At 48.7% G+C, this 23887-nt stretch overlaps 1 protein-coding gene across 1 annotated transcript; it reads left to right on the top strand.

Moving 5' to 3' along the window:
• Positions 1-1346: 1346 nt before the first annotated feature.
• Positions 1347-14588, top strand: SH3BP4 (SH3-domain binding protein 4). The gene is made up of 4 exons (XM_009885814.1): positions 1347-1464; positions 3863-6225; positions 13929-14117; positions 14364-14588. Exons 1-4 carry the CDS (start codon positions 1347-1349, stop codon positions 14586-14588), a joined length of 2895 nt encoding a protein of 964 aa, XP_009884116.1.
• The last annotated feature ends 9299 nt before the right edge of the window (positions 14589-23887 follow it).

Here is a 23887-nt window from a genome sequence, read left to right as displayed (position 1 = left end):
TGTATTCCCACCTAAGGAATTTGTGTTTGGGGGTTATTTTCTGCTTGATCTGATTTTTCAAGCGGGGGAGGAGGAGAAAGGAAAAACGGGGAGAAGGGAAAAACAGTGCTAGGAGTGGATGAAAAGCCCTTTGCATTGCTGAACTTAAGCAGGGGATTTGGAAATACCTTTTGATTGCACAGGTCTTTATTTTTAAGAGCTGTTGGTGCCTTGCAGCCAGGCTGGAGGTTTGTGGCAGGTTTAGAGGGAGCAGGATGTAGGGATGTCTGTAGGGATTCTGGATGGCAGGATTTACTGGGATGATGCCAGGTATGTCAGACCGCATACCTATTCCCTGGTGCAAACCTGGAGGAGCAAAGTGTGGCTCAGGCTCTGCCTTGTCTGCAGCTTGCAGAGAGGTGCCAGGCTTGCCTGCTCATCCATGTGCTTCTTCGCCTTTCTGGCCACCCTCCAAGCTCCAAAGGACATGGGTGACACCAGAGGAGGTCTTACCAGAGCTTGCATCAGCCACTATGCTGGCAGTCAAAGTGCCAGCATGTTCTGTGGGCAACGGGAATTGGGTTAATTTTCCTCTCGGCTCTGGCGCACTGATGCAGCTGCTCTTCCACAGGGTTTCTTGAAGTGTTTTTGCAAACATTTCTGGAAAAAAAGGAGGAAAACCCTCTTTATTTTTATTTTTCCTTTTGGAAACTTGTCTCCCCCTGTATCATCCCTGTACTGACTCTGTGCTGCGGTGGAAGACAGGGATGACGTGGTTGAACGTGCGAAAAGCCCGGTCCCATGGGCCCTCCGCACTCACTAACGACTGCCCTGGGCTCCCACAGGATCTGAGCGCTTGCTGGTTTTATAAATATGTATTACAGCAACGCGCAGATGCCCTGAAAGTCCTTACAAAATGGGGAGAAGGACAGATTTATGAGCCTGGGAGCAACATGTCCCCCAAATAACTCTTAAAGGCAAGAGGGATGCTTTGTACAGGGTGGTGGCCAGCAAGTAGTGTCGTGCAAGACCAGGCTGTCCTCGCTGTCCAAAACCTTTGGTGATTTGTAGGCAGTGCTGTGCTTTTTAGGAGCACCAAGGTTATCTTTCCTGATGCTCTAAGGAGAATATGAGGCTGTTCTCCTGTATCGGCATTGCAGTGTTGGCATGCACCCTGGGAGAGCATTGCTAGGGTGTGTGTGTGTGACATGGTGGCACCTGGAGCCTTTGCTAATGTGCTGGGGTTTGTTTCTCTCCCCCAGGCTGGTTCCTCATGGTGATGCCAGAGTCCCCGTAAACTGCTTCGTTGACAGAGAGGCCATGCCTGCTTAGTGCCCCCTGGAACCAGAGGGGTCGGCAGGCCAGAGATGGCAGCGCAGAGGATCCGGGCAGCCAACTCGGGTGGCCTGCCACGGTGTAAGTCGGAGGGGACGCTCATCGACCTCGGTGAGGGCTTCGCTGAGACCAGCCTCTGCAATGTCAAAGGTGAGGACGGACAGACATGTGGGATGGGTGGGGACAATGCCCCCTCCTCAATTCAGGTGCATCCTCTCACCCCTGGGGTCCAGGAGGGGGTTGGTTAATAATTAGCAGACAGCAGCTGATGGGGAAGAGCAGCAGCCTCTGGTGAGCACATCCACAGGTGTAAGGATGGCCATGGACCTGACAGCCAAGAGAGGTGACAGCAACAAGGCAGTTGCACATTTGTTTTCCCCTTCCCCAGAGCTGGGAGCTTGCAGGTTGCTTGAATAATCCTTTTTCTTCCTTTTATCCTTTTTTCTTCAGCTTTATGTGCCTTACCCAGCAGAAAAGCTGCATTCAGGTGAGAGAGAAATTACTGTTCCCGCAGCAGAAATGGATTTTAAGGAATAACTCCAGGTGGAAGTTAGCATGTGCTGAGGGCCTTTAAAAATAAACATGCATAAAAGCAATTGCTTTTGCAGACATAGCAAGAAGAGACCCAAACATCAAACGCTCTCGCTGCAAATTAGATTGTTTTTAATGTGAAAATAGGAATTACTCATATTCTCCAAGGCATTTGCTGGTTTCAGCGCATCCCTGCTAACCCTGCCACTGCACTAACTTGGGGAGACAGCGGGGGGGGGACACACACAGAGATGGCCACTTTCCCATCTGATCCGCAGGGATAGGGAGACCAAAAATGCCTCATCCCACATACAGCTCTTGGGTTAACGGTGGCTTCCTACCAGCGTGGCAAAATAGTTTTTCAATGCAGGGTGTGTGTGTGTATATATAGTTTTCTGCTGAATTAATGTCCTCATGACTTTCCCTATATGCTGGCAGAAGTAGTGGATTAGCGATGAGTTGTGAAGGATATGTGCAAACTGAACTCTTCTTAATATTTGATCCCTAGCTTATATTTAAAGACTTTTCTTTGATTGTCTGTGTCTTCCCTTGCCTGTACTTTACGTGTCCGAGAAGCGCTGCCAGCCTGCAGCTAGTGACTGCAGGGGAGTGCAGTGTGATCTGCCATCCGTTCATCTCCAGGATTTTAGGGGCTTCCTGTGTTTCTTAAATCCCCCTTTTCCCTCCAGAGACCTCTCAAACCTATTGAAGCAGGTGCTGTCCCAGTTCTTCTGCAGCTCTGTGTTGGTGAAAATCCAGCTCTCTTTGTTTTCTTAGGTCTGTCTAGCAGGATAACACACATTTAAATGTTGATGTAGCATCATCTGCAGCTTGTTTCTACTGCTTTTTACAGAAATAGGTCCTGAAAGTGAGAATAAAAGCAATAAATATGGTGACACTATGAGCATCTGTAGGCTTGACCCAGCTGTTTTGCTTGTAATTGGGATTCCCTGGCAAAACGACTTTCAGCTGGCACTGCTGAAAGGGAGATTGGAGATGCTGCTAGGACCACAACAGTGCTGCAGGAGGGCGATGCTGTGCTTCTTTCTGAGGGTTCAAACTACACAACCTTCTTTAGAAATTGACTTAGTCTTTGTTGAGGACCTTTGAAATACAGGTGCTGTGTAAGAGAGGTGAGATGCTGATGTGACATGAAAAAGTAGATGTATGATGTGCCCTTAGTTGTTTCTTGCACTGAAGTGCAAGATGTTTCATGTGTGCAGGCAAGAGGTTACAGCAGAGCGAGAGCACTTTTAACCTGTGAACATTACGTTGGGTCATCACATAACCTCTTCACAGAAGAGGCATTCACCAGCAGCAGCACAGGTAACTATTTGCATGAGTGCTAAAGAGATGGTGGCCAAAGACCTTGAGATACTGTTGACCAAATTGGTAGGATAAAGGCTGTGTACCCTCTTCCCATGTAGCAATCATTGAGAACCCCCCCCTAATTAACTTTGTTATTTTAAATGCGAACGTTTAAGAGGGTGTCTCCAATTCTAGCACATGCCTGTAGGAGCTTAAATCCTGACATGCCAGGTGAAAAGGAGAGCTGATAAGCAGCAACTCCCACTCCCTCAAAATGGCCTCCAATATGTCTTCTCGCGCATTGTTCATCAGGGATTTTAGCGAGGCTGTGAGGTGCTGGTGTCTTGTACAGGAGCAGCTGCATGGGGCCCTACATCAAGAAGGAGGCTTGTTGCTAAGGCACTCGACTTCATCAGGAGGATAACAAGTTGCTGCTTCTCCTGTCTCAGTTTCCACTGCTCTTCCCAGCATCGGTTGATGCCCGTCCCTTTAGATCATGAACCCTTTGGGGAAGAGGAACGTGACTGTATCAGAAGTAGCAGACGGAGAAGTTTTGCTTAAAAATTTTTAGGGGGAAAAAAACCCTACAGGTTTGAGAGGTTGTAAAACTACTTTACTTCACCGCTTCAGGTAGTGCAGATTGCTGACCTGAAGCGAGTTGTGACTCTTGTAGATTGCTTACAGCCCTGTTTTCTTCTTGGCTTTGCAGTGCCTTCTCCTAGTGCCTTGCTGGTTGACAATCCCACATCCTTTGGAAATGCCAAGGAAGTAATAGCAATCAAAGATTACTGTCCTACTAATTTCACCACTTTGAAGTTCTCCAAGGGGGACCACCTTTATGTCTTAGACACATCAGGAGGAGAGTGGTGGTATGCTCACAACACCACGGAAATGGGTTACATCCCTTCTTCCTATGTCCAGCCTGTAAACTACCGTAACTCTTCCTTAACAGACAGTGGGATGATAGACAATCTACTTGAGAGCCCTGACGAGGGGGTCAAGGAGTTAGACCTGCTTGGAGAGTGGACTGATGTGAAAAGAAACTCTGTGAAAACCTACAGTAACAACCCCTTCTTGAACGGAGTTCAGACGAACCCATTTCTAAATGGGAATTTGCAAACAGTGCCCAGCTTGGACAAAGAGTCCAACTCCAACGTCGCTGTTGACTTGCTGCTCTTTGACACAGGGGCTCCTACTTCAGTTGTTTCCAGTTCAGCCACTAATAGCAGCCTGGGTAACATTTTTGATGAGTTTCCTTCCACAAACAGGCTGGATCTGGAACAGCCTGTGAAAAGGGACAATCCCTTCTTCAGAAGTAAACGCTCCTACAGTTTGTCTGAACTGTCTGTTCTTCAAGCCAAGACAGATGCTCCAGCATCGTCGGGTTTCTTCAGTGGTTTGAAGTCTCCCACCCCTGAGCAGTTCCAGAGCCGGGAAGATTTTAGGACGGCATGGCTGAACCACAGGAAGCTGGCTCGGTCTTGCCATGACTTGGATTTGCTTGGTCAAAATCCTGGCTGGGGGCAGACACAACCGGTGGAGACCAACATCGTCTGCAAGCTGGATAGCTCTGGTGGAGCTGTTCAGCTTCCAGACACCAACATCAGCATCCATGTGCCAGAGGGCCACGTGTGCCCTGGGGAAACACAGCAGATCTCCATGAAAGCGATGCTGGATCCACCGCTGGAGCTGAACAGTGACAAGTGCAGCACCATCAGCCCAGTCCTGCAGATCAAACTCAGCAATATGGAGGTGAAAACCTTTATCATTCTGGAGATGAAAGTGTCAGCAGAGGTCAAGAATGATATCATGAGCAAGAGCTTGGTAGCACTGCAGTGCCTGCGGAGTGACATGAAAGAGGGGCCATACACGCCAATGCAGCTGAGCTATTCATATGGGGACACAATCCAGGTGCAGCTGGAGAACCTGGAGCCTTGCATGTACATTGCGGCCGTAGCCCAGGGGCAGAACATCCTCTACCCTTACACTGTTTGGGATTACATCAGCAAGAAGATCACGGTTGGTGTCTATGGCCCAAAACACATTCATCCTTCCTTTAAAACTGTCGTGGCCGTGTTCGGACATGAATGCGCACCCAAGACTCTCCTGGTGAACGAGGTCACAAGACAGTCCCACAGCCCAGCTCCTGTTGCCCTCCAGCTCTGGGGTAAGCATCAGTTTGCTCTGTCCAGGCCTCAGGACCTCAAACTCTGCATGTTCTCTAACATGACCAACTACGAGGTAAAAGCTAGTGAGCAAGCTAAAATTGTGCGGGGCTTCCAGATGAAGCTGGGCAAGGTCAGCCGCCTAATCTTCCCCATTGCGTCCCATGACCCCAATGAGCTGTCAGACTTCACGCTAAGGATACAGGTCAAGGATGACAAGGATGCCATTTTGACCCAATTCTGTGTCCAGACGCCGCAGCCACCTCCGAAAAGTGCCATCAAACCGACAGGACAGAGGCGGTTCCTCAAGAAGAACGAGGTTGGAAAGATCATCCTTTCACCTCTAGCTGCCACCGCCAAGTATCCAGTTTTTCAGGACCGGCCAGTGTTGAGCTTGAAGTACGGCAAGCTGCTGAAGACAGTGGTGCGGCAAAGCAAGAACCACTATTTGCTGGAGTACAAGAAAGGAGATGTCATAGCCCTCCTCAGTGAGGAGAAGATCAGGTTGAAAGGGCAGCTGTGGACCAAGGAGTGGTATATTGGCTACTACCAGGGAAAAATAGGCCTTGTGCACACCAAAAACGTGCTGGTGGTTGGGAAGGTCAAGCCCAGCTATTTTTCTGGGCCAGATCTCACCACCAGCCTGTTGCTCGAGCAGATCCTGAGGCCCTGCAAGTTCCTTACCTACATCTATGCCTCTGTGAGGACTCTGCTTATGGAGAACCTCAGCAGCTGGCGGTCCTTTGCTGATGCACTGGGGTACTTGAACTTGCCACTCACGTTTTTCTGCCGAGCGGAGTTGGACAGTGAGCCAGAGCGAGTGGCCTCCGTCTTGGAGAAGCTGAAGGAAGACTGCAACAATACTGAGAACAAGGAGAGGAAATCTTTCCAGAAGGAGCTGATGACGGTGAGTCTGAGGTCTAACAAGGGAGTCTTAATTCTTTGCCATGCAGAGTGACGAGGGTGAATGGGAGGTGGAAGTTTCCTAATTCAGTCTGTAGAAAGCAAAGTTCATCTTTAAGGTCTTCTGCAGACAGCTCAGCACAGCCAGGTGGAAGTTCAGCCCTTCTGTTGTATGTGGTGGTGGGCTCCTGTTTTAATGGGATCATGGCCATAAATGAGGGAGACACTGGGTGAAATACCATAGGTACATGTTGTGTGAGAGCAGCCAACAGGCTTGCTTTGGAAGGTAGCTAATCTGAAGGCCCTCAAGATCAAGGTGGTTTAGTCCGGTGTTTTCATAGCACTTGACTAGTCCCTGCTGCTGGGTATTTACGTTTCAGCCTTCGATGATGCACGCTTCGAGGAGTTACCCGAGAGCTGCTAGTCTCCTCAACCCCAGTGTCAAAATGTGCATTGCTGAAGTCGATACTAATGGAAAATTGGAAAAAGGGCAATAAATACATAAGATTTTCCTGTGTGAAGCAGGGTAGGTGAGCCACCTCTCAGGTCACCTGCTTTTACATCACTATGTGTGTCAAAGCATGCTGGAGGGGGGTTTCACAGCTACTATGAAGAATGATGCTACACCTTTGCCTTCATGAAACAACCTCCAGTTCCTCTATAATAATGTCAGGTTATGTCTGCCCCGTCTGTCTTTGAGTGGGAGCTAAACCAAGGGCACCTCCGAGCTGTGACGCTTTACATCCAACTGTGGATCGTGTTTGCAAATTAAAATGCATGCCTTGCTTCTGCCCTAAAAAGCATTTGGGGGAGTGCAGCCTTCAAGTGTTTCTAGGATGCCATTAAGAAGTCTCTTAACGAGAAATCATCTTCATGATAATTTCTAGCATTTCATAGGAAGTGAGCCAAAGAAAATACAGAACGAAATATCTGGAAGAGATTTGCAGCTCTCTCCTCTTAACAGTCTCTCCCGCAGAAGCACGATAACTGAGTTACAGCCAATCGTGGTTTAAAATGCCAATTGAATTTAGGAGTAGCGAGAGCTTTGCTTGGCAATGATGGGCACAGGCAGGAGCAAGCCAAATGAAATTACGAGTAGGCAGACTGAGTAAAGAAGACTGGAGCCGAATGAAGTATTTCATTTCCCAAACTCCCTTTAATAAGAAGGGGGGAAATTTGAGGATCGAGTATAAGGTGTAAAGTGTTGTGCAGAGTACAGAGCCCTTTGTAACTCATGGATGTATTTTCCAGTGAGTATCCAGTGCCTCGTACCACTTTGTAGCCCAGGGCTATGTTTTAGCTTTGGCTTTCAGTAAAATGCAGGTGCCAGGTGATGGTACCAACACTGCTTCTGTTGAGGGGTTCTTCTACCCGTCATGCACAGTTCTCTCTGTTCTTTCTGGGGCCATCCAGGAAGGGAAATTACCCACCGTGGTAGCCAAGGTTGTTGTCTGGCCCCGTGGTTCCCCCAAGGAAGAGTTTGCTCCTTTAATCATTAGCTTCAGTGAGCAACAGGATGAAATCTGTGCTCCTCTTGGTGGATGCTTCCAAGGGCTTTATGGTGTTTGCCTTACTGCTTTGGAAACCTATAAGCATTTCTTCTATCTGTTCCCTTTGTCTCCAGGGGTCCCAGACAGTCTGTAGGTTGTGGAAAATCCATGCCAGACCTCAGTGGGAAGACAAAAGGAAAGATAAGGCTCTCTTGGATACTCAGGGAGCAGCTAATTCAAGGGGAGGGCTGTAAGCTGCAGGAAAACATCCCACTCCCCAAGGGCTGCCTGAAGTGCAGAGTCCCAGAGCAGGTTTTATTTTCCATGTTTGAATGGACACTAATCCTGAGCCTTGGCTCTGTTTCCTATTCTTTATGAGTCTGAGCCTGTTGATAAAGGATGAGCTCCCTTCCTGGTGGAAGATGATGCTTCTTCTAAACCCCTTACTGCTGTCAAATCCTCCTTAGCTTACAGAGATATTAGATTGAGCCTGTTTAAAAAAAAATAATAAAAAATGTATGTTTCAGGGGATGACAACAGAGTAGTAATGTATTTTACTGTGATTAAAGCTGATTTTATTTGTAACAAACAGACTTGCTTTCTGGTGTCTGCTGGCAAGAGGAACCAGTGGGGTTAAGCTCTGATCTGGCAGTTTCATCTTAAAAGTTGGTTGTCTCGTCTCAAAGGGACTGTGAAGGGAGAAGTAGTAAGCAGGCTTGTCTGACTTCAGTGTTGAATACATAAAATTGCAGTGGCAGAGCCACGCACCAGCAGCCAAGCATGGAAAAGCCCACTCATGATGACTAGTTAATAAGTAATCTCCATTTAATTATTATTCTTTTTAAATTTAGCACTGGCAGCAGTGTGTGAAGGTAACTGGGGGAATACTGCTCAGGAGTTAGTCATCACATCAGAAAGAGAAAACTACCTCTCCCCTCCCTCCACTCTGCCCATCAAAAGGAGGCAACACGCACATGCTCTTGCTAAAAAAACTTGGGCACAGATGCAAGAAGACCTCATTGCAGCTGGGTCACCAGTGCCCGGCAATGCAATAACTGTGTTACCTCATCTTTGGGAGCTGGGGTTAGACCTGTGATGACACACAGCATTTCTCTCTCTGGATTTTCAGTACAGTGTTTATATAGAGCCTCGTGTTTATCATCCTTTCCAAAAGATGCTGCTGTTGGGAAAAACATGGGTCTTCTGGGAATGCCACTGGGCATGTCAGCAGAGAGCTGTGGAAACTACAAGCTTTTTCTTCTCCAGTCCACTTCTACAGGTCATGCTGAAAATGGTATTGGTGTTCCGCCAATACCCCTTGTTTTCTGTCATCTTTTCTGACTGCAGGTATCTGCATGCTGCCTTTCCTCTACCAAAAGATACTGCTTGTCACTGCTGTATGAAGACCCCAAAGAGCTGGTGGGCTCAAGCAGCCCTTAAAGTCCTGGAGAGCAGGGCATCCATTGCTTCGACCTTGTGCTGGTGCACCTGGAGCTTGCCAACCCAAGGTTGCTCATGCTGGGCTCTTCTTGCTCCTCCATCCCAAAGCAATCTGCTGGCTAATGGTAGTCCTTGTGCTGAATTTGGGTCCAGGGCAGAAACCCAACTCCTGCCCTGCTTTTGTCTTCGTGGAAACAAATCCCCACCATTTGTATGGATCCTGGACGTTGCTCCTCTAAAGAACCGTGCTACACCATGCTGAAGTTGGTGGGGATGTTTTCTGTAGGACGTGGCTTGTCCTTGCATAGCCAAGTTACTTGCAGCACAGAAGTTGCTTGCAAGCTTCCAGAGAGGTCTTTTCATGTACAACGTTTGTAAGTCTTGCCCTGAACCCTTATCAACTAGTAGAAGGCTGTAGAAATGCCACCAGTGCCTTTCAGCAGGCTTGTTGTTCCACAGGCAGTGTAACCCACTTTTATTTTTTGGGGCTGGCAGGAAATCCTTACAGCCTTCCCATTCCCAGTGCAGTAGTTGCAGACCCTTCTTGTTCCCATGTAATTTTGCTCTTGGAAAACAAAAAACAAACAAAAAAGCTGCCTGTGGTTGCATTTATGGTGCCTTCTCCAGGCCACCTGGGAGTGTGGCACATCGCCTGACATCCCTGCCTGCCGTGCTTGGGTCGCATCCCTGCCCTGGCACACAGCCCCGCATCAGTTAATGGGACACTAAATATCACTGCTTATAGTAACCACATTTCCACTTCCCCCATCAAACACCCTACAGATGTTTTGGGGGGTTACTAATGTGTGATAACACTTGGACCCCCTGGGGTGCTTTCCAACTTAAATGCTATTTTTTTAAAAAAAATATTTTAAATTAATTTAAAAAGTGAGTCTTGCAGTGTGCTTGGTGGGTGTACATGAACTTGGTGATGCTTTATGCACCTGGGGCAAAGGAGAAAGGTTTTTAATCCTTTAGTTTGGCTGAAGATGGGGAACAAACAAGATCCCTCCAGCTCAGATGGCTCCTCTGGAGCATGTGAGGGTCAGGGCTGGACTGCAGAGGCTGTGTATTTGTGCGTGGAAGAGTGAGCAGAGGTGGAGGCTCACAGAGTCAGGAGTGGAGCATGAAGATTGCAGTGATGGGCATGGGCAAGGGTGGCCAAGTTATCTGCGGGTGGTCTTCAGGGTTGCCTCTTCCTTCTTGCTTGGCTTGCTTTCTTCCAGATGCTGATTTCCATCATTAGAGGATGGGAAATGGGATTCTGCATTTCAGAGCCGGGATGCAAATTCAGCCTCCCCTGGATGCCTTTTAAGTAGAGGCGCTTCTGCGCTGCTTTGAACTGGGATTTGAATATCAAACCATCTCCTTTGCTGGGTGCTTGTCTGGTAGAGCAGGCTCAGAGCCGCTATGAGGTTAATAAACATTTTAGAGGGTGCTGGCAAGGTACAGCCCAGGTCATGCCTCGGCAGGGAGCACGGCTGTATACTGAGGGATGGAAACACGGTGCGTGCACCCTGCTATCTGGGGAGGTTTGTCCAAGGCGAGGGAGGAGCATGGAAAGAAATTGTAGCATAATCCCAAAAGCGCCTGCTGGAGGATTAAGTCTTTTGTAAGCCCTGCTAATCCCAGCAAGGCAGTCAGGGCTTCCAGGAGAGCCCCATGCCTGCATGTGTTTCATTTATTTCTGTGGGAGTTAGTTTTGCCCGGGATGAAAAAACACGTGTCACTGCTACCATTAATATGCCCTCTTTGGCTCCGACCTCAGTGGCTATGTCGTTCCTGCAACCCAACCCCACCCATCTTTCATGCTGTCCGCATCTCTCATCACATCTAACTGTTCACCCATGTTTTCCCCAGCCTGTAATTTGCATGTCGAGCCTCCCCAGCTCAAATCACCAGGGGCAAAGCGCAGGAAGTAGGTGTCTCTGTGACCATCAGTAGGTTTCAGAGTTAACATGCTGCACGGCAGGGAGCTGTCAGTCTCTTCCAAAGCTGGTGCTTCAGGCAGCTGTACAGTTCTTGGTTAGGTGGCCTCCCAACTGCTATTACAGAATCACAGAATAGTAAGGGTTGGAAGAGACCTTTGGAAATCATCTAGTCCAGCCCCCCTGCCAAAGCAGGTTCACCTAGAGGAGGTGGGACAGGAACACATCCAGGCAGGTTTTGAATATCTCCAGAGAAGCAGACTCCACAACCTCTCTGGGCAGCCTGTTCTAGTGCTCTGTCACCCTCAAAGGAAAGAAGTTTTTCCTCATGTTGAGATGGAATTCCTTTCAGTTTGTGCCCGTTGCCCCTTGTCCTGTTGCCAGGCACCACTGAAAAGAGTCTGGCCCCATCCTCTTGACACCCACCCTTTAGAATATTTATAAGCATTGATGAGATGCCCTCTCAGTCTTCTCTTCTCCAGGCTAAACAGACCCCGGTTTCTCGCCTTTCCTCATAAGAGAGGTGCTCCATTCCCTTGATCATCATTGTAGCCCACCAGGACTCCCAGATCCCTCTCTACAGAGGTGCTTTCCAGCAGGTCAACCCCCAACCTGTGCTGGTGCATGGGGTTATTCCTCCCTGAGTGCAGGACCCTACACTGGCCCTTGTTGAACTTCATCAGACTCCTCTCTGCCCAGCACTCTAGCCTGTCCTGTACTCGATGCTGTTTTCTTGTTTACATCAAGCAGCAGAAGGAACAGGAGAATCCATCTCCTGCAGCTTTATTCTTCTTAACCTGTAGCGCAGTGTTCTCCCTATGGCCTCCTGCTGGTTTGGACCTGCTCAGTGTCCAGCAAGAGAGACGAGTGACTTAGTCTACTTTGCTAAATACTGGGTTGTTTCAGGGTTTGGGCACAGGCAATTTTGCTGCCTGGAAGCGCAGGTTTGAGGATGCTAAATCTGCCTTTTCTTAGGACCCTCCGAATCCTCTGCCTGCAGAGGAGAGGGTGATGAATCTGTGGACTTGGGTGGTAAGGTAGCGTTGCTGGAGAAGAGGTGGTTATGGCACAGGTGTGAGATCTAAATGCTTCTTAATGCCCTTTTTAAAAAAAAAATAATGCTTTTTTAAATGTATTTTCCTTGCTTGCTTAACAAGAGGGTTTATTACTTCTCTCCTGATACAGGAAACCAATGTAAGCACTCGAGGAGCAAACAAATGCTGGTCTGCAGCTGTAATTAGATTCGAGCCAGAGCCCAACTTTAAGCTGGAGACAGATAAGGGAAAAATCAACATGCATTTGCTTTGCAAATTGCTGGAGTGGTTTCAGATGTTGCCTTCTTCCCCCAACTGTCCCTGTGAAACCGCCTATGTGAGGATTTAACCCTTCTGCTCCAGAGCCAAACTAGCTGGGGTTTGCCCAGACCCTTGTGCTAGGAGAGGATGTCAGGACCCACGGCAGCAGAAAGTGGGCAGATTCTGGCCACATGCGGACCACAACATCTGTGGTTTGTGTAATAACCAGCCACGTGCTGTTTTGAAGGTGTGGTTGATGTTTCTGATGATGACCCGTGTGCCAGTGTGGTTTCTTGGGCGCTCGCTGGTGTTCAGCATCCCTCAGGGGGTTTGTCCCCTTCATCCCCGAGCTGGGTTTTGCCTTTATTGGAAGCGGGACTCCCTGTTGAAATGCTGAGCTGTGGGTGTTCACCCATCCTGGAGCCACCATCCTGAGTCTGCTGGTGCCACAGCTCCACTTCTGGCCATAGGAAAACAAGAGGCTACTTGGCAAACTATCACCTAAGGCATAGTCTGGGGTCTGTTAGCTTGGTTTACATGTTTTTAAAAGGGGATGCCTGTTTTGTAATATAAACCACCTTTCTGTAGTCAGTTGAAGCGGGATTTTGCAAGGGACTGGGTTTGCTGCTGAGGCTGTTGCAGTCTACGGGCACATGGGGAACGCTGGTGCACAGAATGTTGATTCTGTGGGTCAGATCCTGTCCTCTGATAATTGCCATTTAAACCCTTCCTTTCCTGGACTGCATTGTGGGTTTTCCCCTATTGCAACTTGTTTTCCACTTTGAGCAGATGTTAATGTGATTTGGTAGCCAAAGATTTAAGCAGTTAACACTGGTCTGTCATTTTTTTCTCAGCTAAGTTATCACTAGCTAGAAAACTGTGACTGCTGCAGTTCCTCTTCCCCACTTCTTCAAAACCATTTGCAGAAAATCTCAGCTTTTAGGTCTGTAAATGGTGCAGGAGGTGCTGGATTCTGAACTGGAACGGAAAGCTGAGGGGCGGTGAGAAGAGCAAGAACATCCCAAGCCAAGGAATGGTCCTGTAGTGCTGCCAACTGGCCTTTCACCTGGGTCTCACCCCAACCTATCTCCTCCTGAGGGTGATATCCAAGTCTCATCCCAAAGTGTTCTGGCTGGCCCGTACCCACCTGTCCGTGCTGAAGGACGGTGCTCCTCCAGGCTCAGGGAGGCAAGCTGCAAGGATCGCACTGGATTAGTTACCTTGATTAAAGGCATCTGTTCTTCTCAGCCCCTGGGATGCTTTAAACTGCTTATGGTGGTGCCTGAACATCTTGAGGGGTTGCCTGGAAAATAAGGCTGCCTTGGCCAGCCCAAGCTGCAAGGCTCATTGAATAGGGGTAGGGCGCTTCATTCAATTAATGGGATTACTCTTCTGTCAAGCATGGTGGCCTAATTTCACCAGCTGTTGCTAGAAAGGGGGTGGGAAGATTTTTAGGGTGGATTCTTAAGGGACTTCCCTGCATGGTCTCCTGGATCACCTGCTATCTGCTGCTTGACTTGACTGTCTTGTTTTGTTTTCACTAATGTCCTTCAGGCCCTGCTGAAAATGGACTGCCAGGGGCTGGTTGTCCGGCTCATCCAGGACTTCGTGCTGCTGACCACGGCCGTGGAGGTGGCCCAGCGCTGGAGGGAGCTCGCCGAAAAGCTTGCCAAGGTCTCCAAGCAGCAGATGGATTCTTATGAGGCCCCGCACCGGGACAAGACAGGGGTGGTGGACAGCGAGGTGAGAGTGGACAGATCGCAGTCTCCACGGATCCCCTAGGGTTGCAGATACCTCCAGAACACGTTTTTCTGTAGTTCCTTTAGGGGGAAAAAGGGATTTGGCTGTGCTGGGGAAATTTGGGAGTGTTTTTCCTGAGGAATGTGCTTGTTCTGGGATGGGGTTGTGTTGGGAATGGAATCTCTTGCTTGCCAGCCATCCAGCCTGGCTCAGCTCTGATCTCCTCTCCCCTCTGCCTCATCACTGCAGGCCATGTGGAAGCCAGCATACGATTTCCTTCTCACCTGGAGCAGCCAGATGGGCGACAGCTACCGTGATGTGATCCAGGAGCTGCACACTGGACTGGACAAGATGAAGAACCCCATCACCAAACGCTGGAAGCATCTCACTGGCACCTTGATCCTTGTCAACTCCTTGGACATGCTGCGAGCAGCTGCCTTCAGCCCACAAGACCACGAGGATTTTGCCATCTAGCTCCTGCAGTGATATTTTTGTCCACATCTTGTTTGCTGTTTTTTTTCTGTGGTTTTGCCCCCCTTTTTAAGCAGTTGACTTAAAAAGAAGCGGAGGTTGCTCTCCCTGGGTTTTAAGAGGCCAAAGTTTGCGAGTTCTCCATTGGGACTGGAAATCGGCAGGAGACATCCCTCCTTGATGGGAAGGCATCCAGAGGGAGGTGGCTTTTCATATGGCATTGATACCAGTTATATATTTCTTACTAAAAAACTTTAAAGGGGGCAGGGGGATGGGGAGGGATCACAAAAGAAATCACATTTTTTAGGCATTTACAAATAAAAGTCTAATTTTTGTAATGAGCAGTAAAGGTTGTAACCACTTTAGGGGGAAGCTGTGGCTGTTTTTTATGTTGTAGAAACCGCTTTTAAATTATCATTTTTGAGATGAACGTGAGTCATGTAAATACATATTTTAAGAGGAAGCACAATAAATGCCCTTCCCTGCTGCCACAGTCAGGCTTCGGCAGACTCCCAGACACGACTGTAAAGCACCGTATGTCCTCAGCCCAACAAGCATCTTACACCAAAAAGGAGCTTTTTTTTTTTTTTTTTAATTCGTAGGCCCTGTGACCCATTTGGTTGAGTCTTGTTTTATTTTCATGTCTCTGCAAACACGCATTTTCCCATTTGCAGACAGGGAGATGCTCATTGCCTGTTTTCAGATGCACAAGTACCATTTTTAACCAGGAGAAGTCACTGCCCCTTGTGCTTCATCCTGCCTGGGTGCTGTAGGACATCTACTGGAAGAAGCTGGAGGTCTGGAGTTCAGTAGAAACCTCCTTGGGAGATAGACCAGGAGAAGCATGAGAGTGGTTCATCCTGCCATGGCAGCAAACTGCTTGGGGTGCTCCTCTCCAGATGCTCCTGCTCTGGGGAAGAGGCCAGAAAAGGGGAAGAAATTGTTGCCATCCATATATCCCTTAACACACAAAAAGAAGGAAAAGGGAAAATGTTTCTCCTAATTTGAATTCTGAGCTCACTAGAGATGCTTGCTCCATATGTGCTATGCGACTTTGCACTCATTGCCATTGATTTCAGAGGGCTTCTAGTGGAGCTCTTCAAAGCTCCTAAAGACCAGTTTAACTTGTAAATAGTCTTTCCTATAAACGGTGCCATCGAGCTAAATATTTGTAGCACCAAATGCCCGTATTTTTCCCTGTTTGTTTTGTAGCAGAGATTTTGAATGACCTTCCCTCCTTCCACTCCCCAGCTCTCAGATATTTTACGTGGGAGGGAAATATTTTTGCACAGAAACATTATTTTAAATGCAAAGTCTTTTTATAGTGAAATGCTGCTATGACAGAAAGGTTAGTTGTTACAGCATGATTTTCTTTCAGGTTAATCCAAACAAAGAAAAACAAGAAATGCGAAAGGCATCCAGTGGATTGTGCTGGCACTGTGGCCTCGAGAGGGAACGATCTCCTTTCCTCTTCCCCAAAATCATGTCCCCAGAAACGGTCATTCTTGCTGGGCCCCACAAGAAGTAAATAGCACCTTAATTTCTTCTCAGGGGCTTTAAGGAGTTTCCTATGCAACTTAACGTAGCACAGAGAGGGTCAGTCAGCAGTTGAGTCCACTATGCGTCCCCTTCCTCTTTCTCCTAAGAGCACATTTTTCCATGCACGGGCAAAAATCTCCACTACAATAAGGAATATCTTCTGCAAGAGCATGCGTGCAGGCAGAGGGATGGCTTTCTCCCGGGTTTTTACTCAAATCTTGGCTTTTGCTGTTTTCCTGGCAAGGTCTGGAGCTCTGCAGGACAGCTGTGCCAGGGACCCCAGAGGTCATCAGCATCAGGCGAGGGCAGGAGTTTGAGCCTCCTATGTTTCAGGGATGTCCCTGAATCATTTCAGCTTTGCCCCCCGCCCCCCCACTTAGTTTTTCTAACTACCTCAGGTACTCTGTATACTCAGCTTAACATTTCAGCAGCAGCCTAAAATATGCCATGGTCAGCTCATTGATGGTGTGTGCCCCCCTCCGAGACCCGCGGGAGCATGGCCTGCACATTTCGGGGCCTGTGGGGTAACCACCCCATTAATTTATCCCTGTCCTTGGTCTGAAATCCAGTCCCTCCTCATATGCTGGGACTGGGCTTGTGTCCTTTGGATGCCTTCTTCCCACTAAATGTCAAACCCTTCTCCAAAAGTTCGGTCTGGGCTTTGATTACCACCCTTCATGCAGTAACTGGTTATTGTACTTACCATTTAATGTTCTTTTTTTTTTTCCTTTTTTTAAAGAAAAAAATTTTTGGAAAAAAAAATTATGATTAAAGCTGTTACTATTCCAGTGCTTCTGAGTAGATGTCATCTACTGTTGTCTCTTCATCTCAAAGCAGCTTGGATGCGTGGGATTAATTTGGTGGGTTTTCCACCATGCGAACAGCATGTTTCTCACAGCGCATTTCCACAGCTAGAGCCAGCAGTCCTCCAGGTCTGACCTCAATCTGATCCTCCTTCCCCGTGCCTTTCCATCCTGCCCTCTCTAGGGGAAAGTTGCTGGAAATGATCTGGCTTCCCAAGGTACCTCTTACGCCCAAGCACCAAGTAAGAAACTTTGTGAAGCGAGAGAAGATGTGGTTGCAGGATTTGTTTTGGCACAAAGATATTTTTCTGGCTGTTTTCTGAATGGAGAAAAAAATCCTTGTTAACCAAGGTGGTTGTGGTGCTCCTGATACAAACAGTTTGGATTTCAGGCCATGAAAGTGAAATATTCAGATAGGGGGCTCTGGCTGTGTCTTCAGTTTGCCAAGGGTGAAGATGAAGCATGACGGTTTGATTTCATCTTTGGTAAACACATCTTGTGGTCCAGCACAGCAAGGCACATCTGGGCTGCTGAGCCAGGACCACTGGGCTCACCAGTCGTGAGGAGGATGTGTTGTGCACAAGGATGTGCTTGAACCTTGCTTGGCACCTGTTGCTCCATCCATGCCTGGACGGGTGTTACTGTGTCTTCTCTTGAATGCCCCAGCCCCTCCTGAGGAGGAGAGTGAGCTTGCAGGAGGATGCACACCAGTGGCTAACTAGCACACAGAGCTGGGTACCAGTCCCTGCTGATACCAGGACATCTGGCTTGTGAAAAGAGGCTGGACATTTCCTTCTTGCCAGAAAGTGACTTCATTTCCAATGCAAAACCAAGGTCTAGCCTAGGAGATGGTGAAGAGGGCAGGGGAACAAATAAGTAACCTGTTTGTGGAACTCATGAGCTAAAGAAGGTACCAAACATCCCTTTGCATTGTCAAGGGAAAGCAAACAAGTTCTTCCCAGACTGTCCCCGGGTGATGCACCAGGAGCCAGCTGTTGGCACCATCCTCTCTGGGTCTCCTAATCTCAGCAGTCCCTTGTTTCTCAAACAGATATTTTCCCATCTGTCTAACCCGTTTAATTTTTCAGCCCTACCTTCAGAAGGGTGTTGGTCTGCAAAGCAGGGGGATGGATGTACTGCAGGTGCACTCCTCCCTCCCAGGCTTGCTCAGCCCTTGCTGCATCGTCCCTCCTTGGTACAGTACCCAGACCTGTGCCTGTCACCGGATTTGGGCTGCGGTTCAGAGTAGGGGGAGCATCTGCCTCCAGAGGAGAGGAAAGAAAATGAGAGAGAGAGACATATGAGTTGAAAAGAAACTAAACTACTTTAATTAAATATTAAGATAATAAAAGATGGGTTAGAATACCCTGTTGGTCAGTTTTGGGTCACCCGTCCCGTCCGCTCCTCCCCACAGGTGCAACCTCTCTACGCCTTTCTGCTTCTGACCCTCCAACGGGGCGAGTAACAAAGTTAGCTGGCTGTGGGTGTTACATCAATAAGTACAAGCAAGAGCCTCTCCGCATACCGTGCCTTGGTATTAACTGTGCACAGCAGGCCTTATCTCTGCTCGAAGTGGGTACTGTCTGAAAAATACGCCGTTAATTTCAGAGTGTTCATTTAGTTAGAAAAGGCTTAGTTGAAAAGTAAAATTACTGAAAAGAAAATCGGTTCTGTTTTACCTTAAACCAGGACACCGTCACAGGATTTGGGCTGCCAGATCTGGTTCAGATGCCACCCGGGCTCTTGGGGCTTGGGTTGATGCACAACTCCAGTTGAGGCTCCCTGGAGACAGCAGGGCTGCAGGGTGAGCACTGCTGCAGTCTGATGGCTTAGCCATGGCTATTGGAGAGGGGCCGTGTTGTGGCCAGCATTTGGGCCTTAAAATTGTGCATTTGGGGCAAAGCTGTGATGGAGACGATGCAGTTGAGCCGCTACTTTACTCACTGCTGCTGATTCTCAGCCCTCTGATGTTTCCTGCAGATGCATTCCTAGAACAGCTCATCGCTCGCTTCGCACAGATACACATGCTTTGAAATGTGTGTAAACTGAGAATAAAAACAGGGGAATAATGATCCTGGGTTAGATTACTCATATGGATCTGCTGGTCCAATAATGATGCATTGGCTTGCTTCCTTGAGACCTGCAGACTTCTGTGTACTCCTTTCTTTTCCCTCATTTCCAATTGCTAGCAAGTATCTGCTGGTAAGAAGGTCTCTTTATTCAGCTGCCAGTCCTTATTGTTTCCTTTCATCTATGAAATTGGTCAGTGCCAGTAACCCGTGGCTGGGCTGGTGGTTCATGTTAGGAGCTTCACAACATAGCGTGGCATGAAAAACCCATCCTCCGGCACAGGTACGCCCAATGAAAAACCAAAAAGAGAGCACGTGTGAGATGATGTCTCAGTGATGGCCTGCTGTGGCATTTTCTGAATTATTTCTGAATTATTTGCACAAAAGTTTGCTTTCTGCTGGGGTTATCCGTCTCCTCCTGTCTGCCCCAGCACTGTGGTTCACTGCCGGGATGGGAACAGATGATGCCCCACCATGGATGCTTTGCTGTGTGCTGCCTTGCTCCTGCAGGGTCTGGGCAAGAAGGGCACCAGCAATCTTGATTTGAGCAATTTCCCATTAGCCACTTCACTGCTGACGGAGTCCCTCTAATATTTCAGCCTCCAGGAAAGAGTTTGGCTTTTTTTCCTCAGGTCAATCAAGGGAATGAACTGCTTCAGCACAGGTCACCTTGAAAATGCATTCACACCGTTTTCTCCTCTACTTCAGCCGTCAAAATTGAATTATCATCTTGTATCAGCTCAGCTCAACACTAAATGACTGAAGAATATATGTCAGAAGGGGAGGAGAAAGAAGTCACCTCTGGGTTATCTGTGTCTGTACAGAAAAGCTGCTACGTCTGTGATTTTTGCTTTATCCTCACCAGCTCTCAGAGTCCGGATGCCCGGCACAGTTTGCAGTGAAAACTAGCGTGTCTGATTAAAGACCCTGGAGGCCTCCGGGCATCTGTTTTCATCCCTGTGGTGAGTTGACCATAGCTAGACACCAGGCACCCACCAAAGTTTTTCTGTCACTCCCCCCTTCTCAGCTGAACAGGGAAGAGAAAAATACAATGAAACGAGATAAGGACAGGGAGACATCAATCAGCAATTACCATCACAGGCAAAACAGACTTAACTTGGGGAAATTAATCTAATTTATTACCAATCAAATCAGAGCAGGATAATGAGAAATAAACCCAAATCTTAGAAACACTTTTCCCCCACCCCTCCCTTCTTCCCAGGTTTAACGGCGCAGGGGGACGGGGAATGGGGGTTGTGGTCAGTTCATCACATGTTGTTTCTGCTGCTCCTTCCTCCTCAGGGGAAGGACTCCTCACACTCTTCCCCTGCTCCAGCATGGGGTCCCTCCCACAGGAAGAGTCTTCCACGAATTTCTCCAATGTGAGGCCTTCCCATGGGCTACAGTTCTTCATGAACTGCTCCAGTGTGGGTCCTTTCCATGGTGTGCAGTCCTTCAGGAACACACTGCTCCAGTGTGGGTCCCCCATGGGTCCACGGGTCCAGCCAAGAGCCTGGTCCAGCACGGGCTTCCCACAGGGTCACAGCTTCCTTCGGGCATCCACCCGGTCTCGTGTGGGGTCGTCCATGCGCTGCAGGTGGATATCTGCTCCACCGTTAACCTCCATTGGCTGCAGGCGGACAGCCTGCCTTACCATGGTCTTCACCACGGGCTGCAGGGGAATCTCTGTTCCACGACCTCGAGCACCTCCTCCCCCTCCTCCACCAACTTTGGTGTCTGCAGAGTTGTTTCTCTCACATATTTTCATTCCTCTCTAGAGCTGCATTTTCCCTTGCATGGTAACTTTTCCCCCTTCTTAAATATGTTACAGAGGCGCTACTACTGTTGTTGATGGGCTCAGCCTTGGCCAGTGGTGGGTCCATCTTGGAGCTGACTGGCATTGGCTCTATCAGACATAGGGGAAGCTTCAAGCAGCTTCTCACAGAAGCCACCCCTGTAGCCCCCCAGCTACCAAAACCTTGCTGCACAAACCCAGTACAATCCCTAGAAATCCCTGCTGAAGATCAATTGCTTTGCTTCCTTCCTAGCTCTGAATGGGATTGTCCACGACAAATGCTTGTCGTCGATTATCTGCCATCAGGACACCCCTATCTTGCAATATGAGGAGCTGGTTATGAGTACTTAGAGAGGTTAAAGGGCTGCTCCTCGGTCACCCTCTTTTTGGCAGGTTTCTTTTGCCACCAGAAGGCCATTGTTCCCAGTGCTGCCTCCTGCATCTGCCCTCCTCTGATGGCCATATCGCCTGTGCCAGTTGGAGGCACAATGGTTTACTTTGTGGAAAACTGGCAGAAAACACCTTCAGCGAGGATCATGATGCATCGCTTGGACTTCTGCCCTGAGTGCTGGGCTTCACCTGCATCCCAGGCACATCTGGCTCAGCAGTCCTGTTCCAGGTTTGGGTTTCCCTGTCTGCTGGACTCTTATAACCTTCCAGCCAACTTAATCGGGCTTGATCCCTCATAAAATGTGGGCTTGGATGACTAAATTAACAGAGATGCTCATTGTCCCTTGAAATGTAACTCCCATCACATCCACAGGGTGACCCACTCACGCCTCCTTTCAAAAGCCCTTTTTTTGGCTTTACGCAAAGCATCCCCTGCGGCTCATCTCTTCACAACTCAGCAGGCTGAATCCACCAGTGAAATTCAGGGACGTCCAAGCAACAAATGACACATTTGGTCTTTTTTTATTATAATGGGGGGTGGGAAAGCGGAATATGTTTTTCCCAAAGGCTGTGTGCAGAGCCCTGGCCAAAAGACAGGCAAACTTCACTCGTTGAGCAGTCAGTTTGGCAAGCGGTGACTGATTGCTTGATTTGGAGTGGAAGGACCCTGATGTCCCAGATGAAAAGGAAGGAACCTCTGACTGGGGAGATGAATATGTTATTTTTGATACCGTTTAACAGACTCGCTCAATGTCAGGAGTGCTGCTGGTTGTGGTTTCTCCTTCCTTCCCCTGCCCATCACCGAATCCATCCTGCAGCATCCCTCGTGGTATGCTGAAATCATCTTGGACCCACCCCTCCAAGGAGTTTGGACCAACCATTTGTGGCCAAAACTCAAAGGACAGCCCCCATCCTCTCTTCAGCAGCCTCCAGAAGAGAATGAATCTTGGGTTCCTGCCCTGCTTTGATTACCCCCCACCGAACATTAATTAAAGCTTCCAGCAGATGCTTTGCAAAGTCTCATCCAGCACAAAGAGAGTCACTGGGATGCGGTCTGGTCCCTTGCTGGGAGAGAGTGATGAGCCAGGGGGCGGGGTGGGAAATACTTGGTAACAGATGCAGCTTTCTTGGATCTGCCCCAGCGAAGGGGGGACCATGTCTCCCACCCAAGATAATCTAGGCTGGTAACATTTCAGGGACATTTGTTCAGGCTGGCATTTGAAGAGAGGTCAGGCATTTAGATAAGCCAGCCAATATCTGACTGGGGGGGATTTAGAATTTGCTGGTGCCTGTATAGACCATGCTGATGACTTGCTTTTATCATCCTAAGCAATCAGATCTGGTGTATGAAACCTTTCACTCATCCTTAATAGAAAGGGAATTGCTAGTACCTGTCAAAGCAGAATAACGTGACAGCAGCTTTTTTCATGATGGTGAGTGTGAGCTGTGACATCTGCCATAGGCAGGGCAGGAGTTTGCTCTGGGAAAGATGAGCTCGGAGACAGCATCACCTCTCCCAGAAATACCAGTATCCTCAGTAAGTAAATGTTTGTGGATGAAGATTTTATCTTCTCTTTCCTTTGTAACCCTGGTTCAGTCCCGGCAGCCTTCAGCACCAGCAACAGCAGCAGCAGCATTGTAGACCAACCCCAGCTGCCACACGGGCTTAACCTCACTCACTGAGCTTAAATGCTAAAGTCGGAGCAGTTTACTACCTCTCCAGGTTCAGTTTTCAGCAGGATCCATCCCTCCCCAGGGAGGGAGAGGCTGTCCTGCATTTTGTGCCTGCTTCACCTTGGCAGTTGCTTTCCCCAGGTTTCATCACACTCACCTGTAAATAACTCTGAAAAACACCTCTGCAGGTGATAATTAATTGGAGAGCTGTGTGGCTGCTCTAGCTAAAAGTACCTGGCTTGCTAGTGTCAGCTCCCTGTCATCCTCCAGACGCCACTGGACTCTGGAGCTGGCCATCATGCAGCATGTCACGGGATGGGACAGCTCCAGTGCCAAGCCCCAGGCTGCAGGGTACAGCTCACCCACTGGGATGCTGCATGGGGGTCTGCAGGGATGCTGCAGGAATAACTGGAGAATGATGCAGGACCAAGGCATGTCGTGGGGGGAAACCTCAACCAATTCCCATGGGGACAGTGGCAGGGGGCTGCATGGTGCCACCCACATCAGCACTATCCTTGTGCTGCTCCCCAGGCTTTCAGGGAGGAAGGCAGTCATCATGCCTGCAACCCCAAAGCAGCCTTGTTTGTGGATGCATGTGGGTTTGGGTTTGGTCTTTTTTTTTTAAAGAGGCTGTTGCTGCTCTTGGCAGGTTGGCATCCCTTCTCCACACTCGTCAGGGAAGCAGGCACACACATTGCACTTGCTCCTCTAAAGCTTTCAGTGCTTTCCCACAGTGGGAAACAATGCTCAAAGGGGGTTGGGAGCTCCTGTGAACGCCTCTCTCCCCCCAGACTGACATCAGGAATGGTTGCTAGCAGCAGTAAGTATTTACTTTTTACAAACCCACCCAAAAGATGGATCTTTAAAAAAAATCAAGTTAAGTAATTGCAGGTCTGAGTGAGAGCGCATGGGGCAAAGCAGCACTGGGACCCATCTGCAGGTCTCTGGCCCTGGAAGCCCTGTGCAGGGGAGGAGGAGGGAGCGCTCCTTTGCAGGTCTCTGCTGTTTCTTGCTCTGCCCTTGAATAATGAG

The sequence above is a fragment of the Charadrius vociferus genome, unplaced genomic scaffold (assembly GCF_000708025.1).
Source record: "Charadrius vociferus isolate BGI_N301 unplaced genomic scaffold, ASM70802v2 scaffold245, whole genome shotgun sequence".
Lineage (NCBI taxonomy): Eukaryota > Metazoa > Chordata > Aves > Charadriiformes > Charadriidae > Charadrius > Charadrius vociferus.
This window is presented reverse-complemented; position numbering and strand designations above follow the sequence as displayed.